This window comes from Simochromis diagramma, unplaced genomic scaffold (genome assembly GCF_900408965.1).
Source record: "Simochromis diagramma unplaced genomic scaffold, fSimDia1.1 OVJJ01000095.1, whole genome shotgun sequence".
NCBI lineage: Eukaryota > Metazoa > Chordata > Actinopteri > Cichliformes > Cichlidae > Simochromis > Simochromis diagramma.
Genome location: NW_024387499.1, coordinates 2,784 through 12,066, shown reverse-complemented (window position 1 = coordinate 12,066; position 9,283 = coordinate 2,784). Strand labels below are relative to the sequence as shown.

Below are 9,283 nucleotides of genomic sequence, written 5' to 3'. Positions count from 1 at the left end.
CAGAGAATGGGGGTAAGAGAAGACTCCAAACCTCCCTCCACCCGCTCATTGTAGTGTTGATGCATGTGTGTTCTAAGGTGCATTTAAAACCCAGGAGGGCTTGGAGCTACCTGCCAGAGAGCAGCAGGTAAGCGCATGGTCCCTCCTGCTAGCCCTCAATGTCTACGTGTATTTAAAATTGAGAGGTGGGCAACAATGCCAGGGGTGGGGTGTACACCCTGATGGTACTTTGGACTCCGTGTATCGTGCCCACCCCCAAGATCCTATATGTATGTGTAATGAGAGTGTGAGTAATGTGAATGTCTAAGTTGTGGGATAAAATTGAGGCAGAGGCAGCCAGAAGGGGACAGAGGGGGGGTAGCCTCCTCTGCACCCTGGTGACATACCCCTACTCCAAGGTCCTGCATGTGTGGGTGGTTGTGGTGGAGCGGGAAGAGGGAGGCAGCTGGAGATGGGGAGGGAAGGAAGGGAGGGGCAAGTGACCCTTCCCTGGGGCCAGCTCCCCCGCTGACCCCAGTAGGCACCCCCATACTCCGCGACCCGCCAGGGAAAGGGGGCCCAGGCCCATCCAGACCGGGGCCCAGCGCAGCAGCGCCTCCCGGCCCCACAGAGCCCGGGACAGTCCTCCCAACCCCACCACAGAGAAAACTGCACCCACCCCACCATCCACTCATCTTCCAGACTACATAAGACAATAAACACCCAGGCTGAGATCTTCCTCCACCTCTCCTGTATCTCCCCCTCCTGCAGAGGGAGCTCCTGAAGAGAGGAAAGCTCCTGCAAGATGTGACAATCTCCCCCACCAGTTGAAGAGCCCCCCAGGTGGCTCGATGCACCGGCGGCACCCCGCTCCAGGGCTGGGCCCCCATGCACCCACCCGCCCACAACCCCGGCAACACACCAACCAGGACCCAAGCCCCCGAGGCCCGGAACTGAATTTTTTGATTGGTTGACATGGTACATCTTTCGACCAATAGGAAAGGGTGGGGTTTTTGGGGTTTTTGCTTTTTTTGCTCACAGGCTTTCGAGCGTTTTCCTTATAAAACGCTGTTTTTACCGTTTCTTCCTGCAGTAAATATAAACAACCAGTATTCAGGAAGAAAACCAAACATTACAAATATTTTTATCATAACTCTGGTTTTACGTGGCCGATCAACACAATTTAAAAACTGGTAGAAAGTCCACACATTTTCCGTCAGTTGTTCCGTCTGTCCTGCTCACATCTCCAATGGTTATACACGTTGTCATTAACGTGGCTTCACTCCTCATCAGCCGCTTTGCTCGCTAAAACACCGGCACATAAGGACGCTGTCATAGCCTGTCAACGATGTTGATTAGCTGCGTATATACGAATGTGAATCGCATTACTGGCTGGACTATGGGATAAGGTGGCATCGTTCTGATCCCATACAGGAGCAGCCAGTCACTGACTAACACTGCAAAACAGGATTGTTACAGTTTTAATTTTAATTTCAATTCAGGTTGGATTTTTTTGTGCGCAACACAGATGTACTGTGCGCAGAGACCGTGCCTGCAGTGCGCAATTGCTCATGCCTGCAGCTTAGAGGGAACATTGGTCAGGCGTCAGTGTAGGAGAGCAGAGTGGAAGTGGAAGAAAGACAAATTGCAGGTTTCTTTTGAAATGTTAAAAGAATGTTGGAAATTTGATCAGAATACAGTGAAAATGAGAGAAACAGATATTTTTCTCAGATCATTGTGTTAAATTGTCATAATCCCCGTGTTCTTTAACACTATCAGCTCTATTCTAAACAACCCTGAAAGCCTCTGCTGACACATGTAATCAGTTCCTTTCTTTCTTTGTAAACAAGGTCGAGTCTGTCAGGTCAGCAATAGTACTTCCTGCAGACGACCCATCAGTGTTTATTCCATGACTGTAAACATGTTTCCATTTGTCACTTCAGTCTTTACTCTGAAATACAAGAAATGAGATCATGGCTCCAAATCTTTGTCGTTCAGACAATTCTTTATTTAACTTTTTTTTTAACTTTATTTAAGAACTTTAATAAAATACATTCAATAAAAACTTGAACAACAGGAAACTGATTTTTCATCCAACCACTGAAATAAAAGGTAACCACTGAACACAAACACTACAGAAGAACAATATATAAAGATTAAAATGGAACTACAGGAACATTTTGATTCATAGCCTCATTAGATCTTTAAGGAGAGCCGATCTGAAATCTGTGGAGCCTGATCTCCAGGGTTTTAAGTTGGACTCTGAAACCAGAAGAGGATGTTTCTCTCTCTTCAGATTCGCTGTCGTCCTGTGATGGGAACGATTTCAGCCCTGCGTGATCGCGCTGATGTTTGCACAGAGCAGATAATGAAGTGAATGTTTTGGCACATTGGTAACAGTGAAACAGTTTATTAGTAACGTGGGATTGTTTGTATGCAGAATATGAACTGAGATTACTGAAGCTCTTGTCACACTGCTCACAGCTGTAGTTTCCTTCCATGTGTGTACGTTCATGCTCGTTACAATTACTTGAATGTGAGAAGCTTTTGTCACAGTGTCTGCACTTGTATGGTTTCTCTCCTGTGTGGACTCGTTTGTGTGTTTTAAGGTCACCTGCAGTGGTGAAGGATGACCCACACTGATCACAGAGATGCTTTTTGACCCCACTGTGAAAGAGTTCATGTCGTTTTAAGTCACCTGACGTGGGGAAGCTTCTCCCACATTCTTTGCAGTATTTCAGTTTGTCGCCAGTGTGTTTACGTTGATGTATTTTTAGGCCGGCTTGCTGGCTGAAAGTCTAAAATACTTAGTCATTTGTTTAATTGTAATTTAGCATTATATAACTCACATATAAAACTATCAATTGTAATTTTAAATGGTTTAAAAGCATGTAGAAGAGCATATTTAGGCAAGTACATTTCTCCTTTTGTTATCAAGGAGCACAGACAAAAGGAAAAAAAAACTGAATCATTGGTCATTGGTCCCCACCAATGCCAAAACGAAATCTACGCCCACTGTCTCTTCCATTGCCGTTTCACTCCAAATGTAACAAATGTCCAACTCAGACACTGTTCTCAATTTGCATTCACACACAGTGAAGTTGCAGCTTGTTGGAAACGTGTTTGAGGAGCTCTTTAGCTTCCTTATTGTGCTTTTGTATTTCTTTAAGTTCATCTTTGCAGCCTTTCTTGGTCACCGTCGTTTCTTTCTTGAATACCTTCAACTTAATTTTCTCTTCTGCAAGTTCCTCTTGCACTTTCATCAGTTCCTTCTTCATGTTTTGAGTGTAACTCTTTGTATCTTCCATTTCTTTCTTTGCTTCGTGTATTTTAATTTTCTCTTCCTCCAACACTTTTTGAGCTTCCAACAATTCTTTCTTCATATTTTCAATCTCATTTTCTGCCTCGTCTTTACATTTTTTCTCCTCTTCAAGTTGTTGCTTCACATGCAGTAATTCCTTCCTTAGTGTTTCAGCTTCAGCCATTACATTTGCAGCTTCTTGTGTTTCCAACTGCATTTTCCTTTTTTCCTCTTCAAAAGCTTCCTGCACCTCCTGTAATTCCTGCATCACATTTCCTGCCTCCTTCTTTGCAGTTTGATATTTATTTTTGGCTTCTTGTGCTGTGCTTTTCTCTTCCTCCAATGCTTTTTGAGCTTCCAACACTTCTTTCTTCATGTTTTCATTCTCGTTTTCTGCCTGTTGTTTTCTCATCTTCTCTCCTTTAAGTTTGAGACCCACATGCAGTAATTCCTGCAATACTACTTCAGTTTCATACTTTGAATTTTTAGCTTCTCCTCTTGATTTTTCTGCCTCTTCTTTTAATTTGACATTTTCAGCCTGTATCATTTGAAATTTAAAATGTAATCAGCTGTACTGTATTGTGAGGTGAAGCACTCGCCGATCCTCTTCTCGATCTCCCTTGATTCATTTTGGCCTTTTAAACAAAGGAACCAACGTTTTGTAGAGGAGTGAAGTGAAGTTTTCGATGTTTCTTCGTCAGCTGTCGTTTGTCCTGCACAGAGATGCTGCTGTAGATGTGTCTCTAGCTGTGTCTGGATACAATGAAACATGCTGTAACTAAGTGCTTGTGTTGCACAGTTCTACTGAACATTCCATTTCATGCATGCTCCACCCACATGGTCAGGAATGTCAGGTGCTGCATCTCCAAATGCTGCTCCCGTTGCCTAGCAATAACAGCTGTTTACTTTTTGGGGTCTGGTTCATTGTTTAATAAAGAAAACATGTCCAAGTATTGGGTGCTGAGGCTCAGCGCATATTCTAGCCTGCTGTGTGGGTGGGCAGCTAGAAATCACTGGTGGGCAACATGAGTGAGGAGAAAACTGGAGCAGCCAAGCAGGGAGCTGCAGGTTGCTGGTTTGAGTCTCTGTTCAGATGCTGGTGTCTCCTCTCTCTGAGATGTCTGCAAACAGTCCCAGATAAAACAATAAGGATAATAAACAAACACGTGACTAAACTAACATTTATGACTCTGATGTGTTTCATGTGTAGCAGGATGGCCTCTATACAGCAGTCGCTGCAAGCATCCACATCGCCACACTTACTATTCTTTAAGCAGGCGTGCTAGGCTCCTCCTAAGGAAAGTGTGAAACTTCATTTCCTTCATGCTGGTGAACTTTTTACCAAATATTTTCATCAAAGCTTCTCCATCACTGACAGGGATTGTTTGGATCTTCACACTTATCTCCACCAACCCTAAAAAATGAGTCTCACTTTGCTCATATAATGCCAGGAGTGTCTCCATATTCCACAAAAGTCTATGCAAACATGTAACAGTATCCCATATTCATCGAAATATTATTGATATTATAACAAAAGCTGTCACCAACACAATTGTCCCAAGTGCTTTTTTAAACAGGATTTTCAACCAGAGGATTTCCCTATAGCTTAATTTTTTTAAAATATTTTGTACACAACAACAGAATCATTTCAGAAAAACTCAAAATGACTGGTGTCAATATTATTTGCCCCACAAAAAAGGTCAAATATAAAAAAATATTGCAAATATTGCACAGTTGAAAAAAAAAAGCACTACAGCTCAGTTGTTCCCGCCCTCCTTTGTCCTCCTGTTTTCTCCCCTCCCTCTCCCCTCCAACGAGGAGTTTGATGGTGTTACGGATTCAAATATTGGGGATGGATACAAGAGGAAAAACCACAATAACAACACTGGTCCGGCCGCGTTGAGTCAAACGATGATTTTAATGAATACACGCGTGGGAGATGGACACCGTACGCAGACAGCATCAGATCTCAAAATGGTGGAGCATTGATCAAACTCTTATAGCCTCTAGTGGCCCCCACCTAATCATAAAAGCCTAAACATTCACATCCTTTCTCTCACACAGCGCCTAAGCTACGACCTTGGCTCCCTGTTTATCTGCTCCTGCTGAGATGGGGCAGAAAACCTCTCCAGTATGTTCTGTTCTCTTCTAATCAGACAAATAAGGCGATGACTTTCTGCGAACACTATTTCTTATAACTCAGCAGTATAATGCATCATAAAACAATATCATTCATTCACAATAAATCAGCAGTCTAATGCAATGCAAATCAGTTTAACAAATGTAATAGTTATCACCTTCTTCTAATTCAGGAGAATAATGCAAACTAAAACTACATAATAATTCACAATCTTTAATTAGGGGTCTAACATGGCATAAAATAATATTATAATCCCACACTGGCAAACTTCTCCCGATGTTTCCACTGAAGGGGTTGGAAGCTAAAAAGCGCTGAAGGTTAGGTTTGGAGTAAATCATGGATGTGTGCACGTGTTTGTGTGCAGCTTGTAGTGCAAACGTGCGTGCAGAATTCATGCAGACATGTGTAACTGGTCGTTTTGAGGTAGAAGAGAGTGATGCGCGGTCAAGCTGGTAGTTGAAAGTGTCAGTCAGAGTAGAAGAGCATTGTGTAAAAATGCCAGTAATAACAGAAAAGTGCAAGTCAGTAATCGCATCACCCTGAAAAACCTGAGTAAGGAGTGCAGCTCCTGATGAAATGAGGAGCACTGAAAACCAGGAAATGGTGTTTCTGGAACAGTCTGATGACTGAAGCTGGATGTTTGAAGTCTCAGTGAACTGCTTGTCTTTTCCCCACAGCTCCTCCCTCAGCGATGTATATGGCTATATGTTATGAACAATGTGCTGATGTCCGTATCAGGTAACAAACAGCGTGACACAAACGGAGAACATTGTGTCCACTCGATAATACGCTGCTCTAAAAAGGCTCCATCCTGCAGGGAAGTCGTCCCAGCTTTACTCGCACAGCCTGCCAGCTCTGTTTGAACAGAAAGGACATCTGCACAAGAAACACAGCAGCCTGTCGCTCAGCACCAACCGCCTCACTGAGCGGATCAGTCTCAGGTACGACACGCCATCACAGATGCAGGGAAACAGGAGCTGTAGGTGCAGCAGTATTAATAATGTCATGTATGATGCTACCACCTGATTTTGAGGAAGGAGGATACTGTAAACCCAATTTTGTCTGCTTGTTCTGACCTGGATATTCTCTGTTGGCCACAGAAAGTTTGCCATATCTGTAAAGATTCCTGACACTAAAGGTTGTAGGAGGTGCAGTGTAGGTAAGCAATGCAGAGTTACTCTGGTCAGTCTGTTTGTTCACGGAGAACAACTGCAGACACTTAGTCCTGCTCTCTCTGTTTCAGCAAGAAACCCATACACAGATAGCACATTTCTGTGCGGGGCTGTCCCATCTGGCCTGGTTTTACTCTTGTGGTATGAGCCTCTTCAAAAGTTCATGCATCTAAAGGTTTGTACAGATATGTTGAACTTGCTACCTGAATAAATGTCTTCCTTTCTAACTCTAACCCGATTTCCACAATGCAAACCAGCCATTAAACCTGAATTACATAAAAGTAGACAGACAGCCTATCAAAATCTGAAGCATGCATTGTTTTTTAATAACATATGCATACTTTTTATTCAAGCCCAACAAGATTTTAGAGACTAAATAAAAGAAACGTTTTATAAACGCCGTCCAAAAACACCAACAGCACCTTCTCTGGGTCCAAGCTCGTGTAACTGAATGGTTACCATGTGTTTTCTGTGCTGCAGGAACAGTGTTATCAGCACACAGTTCAACGCCAGCATGCACCATTAGATCACATAGCAGACTAATTGACAGGTTTTTTGTGAATGTCTCACACATTTCATGAAGATAATGTATGTACTGTGAGAACAGAGCTCTGTGTTAAGCCTGTCTGCAGTCCTAACACAGTGCTGCTTGGAGAAACACGCCTGTGTCACAACATTATGGAAAAGTGGCATCAGTCCAAAGACGTGCAGTTAGGGGACAGGTTCATTGGAAACGCTAAATTGCCCATAGGTGTGAATGTGTGCGAATGGTTGTCTGTGTCTATGTGTTAGCCCTGCCACAGACTGGGACCTGTCCAGGGTGCACCCCGCCTCTCGCCCTAAGACAGCTGGGACAGGCTCCAGCCCCCCGCCACCCTGAAAAAGGATAAGCGGAAGCAGACGGATGGATGAAAGGATGGATGGACGGACGGATGGATGGATGGACGGATGGAAGGATGGATGGATGGATGGACGGAAGGATGGATGGATGGATGGAGGGACGGACGGATGGAAGGACGGATGGATGGATGGATGGATGGACGGACGGCTGGATGGATGGGTGGATGGACGGCTGGATGGATGGATGGACGGCTAGATAGACGGCTGGATGGACGGCTGGATGGGTGGATGGACGGATGGATGGATGGATGGACGGACGGACGGGTGGATGGATGGACGGCTGGATGGACGGCTGGATGGGTGGATGGACGGACGGGTGGATGGACGGATGGACAGATGGACGGATGGATGGGTGGATGGATGGCTGGATGGATGGATGGACGGCTAGATAGACGGCTGGATGGACGGCTGGATGGATGGATGGACGGATGGATGGATGGATGGACGGACGGACGGGTGGATGGATGGACGGCTGGATGGACGGCTGGATGGGTGGATGGACGGACGGGTGGATGGACGGATGGATGGGTGGATGGGTGGATGGATGGACGGACGGACGGGTGGATGGATGGACGGCTGGATGGACGGCTGGATGGGTGGATGGACGGACGGGTGGATGGACGGATGGATGGGTGGATGGATGGATGGATGGATGGGTGGGTGGGTGGATGGACGGATGGACGGAGGGATGGATGGATGGGTGGACGGCAGGACGGGTGGATGGATGGATGGCATTGGTTTATCTTTAATCTCAAGATTTAATAATCATACAAGAATTCTGTTGTGCTGTTTTGGACGGTTGTATGAACAGGTTCAGCTCAGGTTTAACAAGCATCACTTAACCATCATGAGAATTTATTTAGTTTTTCTTGTTTCCTTGGTGACTGTTTCACAGCAACTCGCCATCAGGCTCCCAGATTCTCTTCCGATATTTGAACTGCTGGTGTTGGCAACAGATGAGTTTCCTCAGCTGTGTGTTGGAGTGAGAGACTGTAGTAATGATAAACCACCAACCGGCCAACAGCTCAGGTTTGATATTATAAAGCTGAACGGCGCTCCTGTTCCAGTGCCAGGTAGGACCGTTTCTGAATTTCTCTGCTGACTTCCTGAAGCTTCAAGCTTCAACTTGTTTCAACAAGCTTCCTTCTTTCCGTGCGTCAGGAGATAGTGGAGCACTCAGAGCCGTGCAGGTAACCCAAGCTGGACCGAGACACTGTTCTCATCACCTTGGAAAGTAAGTCCCCTCGCATATTGTGAATCCTTCAAATGTCTTTCGTGCTCATTCTCAATCTGTGTACCGTTTGGACAGGAACTGTAAAGATCGTGAACCTGCAAGGACTTCCATCCAGACAGCTGGCTGCAGAAATAGTCTTTGACTTCCCCATTGAAACACTAGGTAGAAATAATGATGTGACAAACAGAGTGAATGAGAGCTGATGTGTGTCCTGAAAGCTGAGTGACACCTCCTGTTCTGTCAGTCTGCTTGCAGGATAGTGTGCTGGCGTTCTGGAAGCATGGCCTCAAAGGGAGGAGTTTCCATTCAGATGAGGTGATGAACTAGTAAATTCATCCAACGTTGGCTGAGCTCGTATCATGTGCTTATCATATTTGTTCTAAGTCATTACACATGTGAATTTTCACTTTATGTGCAGGTAACACAAGAAATTACAGATGAGAGTCGTGTGTTCAGAGTTCTGGGAACAAACAGGTATGTTAACAGTATGCTGACAAGAGCTATCAATCACTGTGAGAAACTAGTAATCCTAGTACATCAGAAGTAATCACGATATT

The 9,283-nt window shown here is 44.8% G+C and overlaps 1 protein-coding gene across 1 annotated transcript; it reads left to right on the top strand.

Moving 5' to 3' along the window:
- Nucleotides 1–6,005: 6,005 nt before the first annotated feature.
- On the top strand, nt 6,006–9,043 carry LOC120725663 (mitogen-activated protein kinase kinase kinase kinase 2-like). Its single transcript, XM_040018641.1, has 8 exons — nt 6,006–6,158; nt 6,238–6,361; nt 6,521–6,579; nt 6,664–6,767; nt 8,388–8,565; nt 8,654–8,726; nt 8,802–8,888; nt 8,971–9,043. Exons 1-7 carry the CDS (start codon nt 6,131–6,133, stop codon nt 8,866–8,868), a joined length of 633 nt encoding a protein of 210 aa, XP_039874575.1. The 5' UTR covers nt 6,006–6,130; the 3' UTR covers nt 8,869–8,888; nt 8,971–9,043.
- Nucleotides 9,044–9,283: the final 240 nt, after the last annotated feature.

Coding starts and splice junctions, on each gene's coding strand:
- LOC120725663 (XM_040018641.1), top strand. CDS start 6,131: ATGAACAATGTGCTGATGTCCGTATCAG. Junction 6,159..6,237: donor TGTGCTGATGTCCGTATCAG/GTAACAAACAGC, acceptor TCCATCCTGCAG/GGAAGTCGTCCCAGCTTTAC. Junction 8,727..8,801: donor TGTTCTCATCACCTTGGAAA/GTAAGTCCCCTC, acceptor CCGTTTGGACAG/GAACTGTAAAGATCGTGAAC.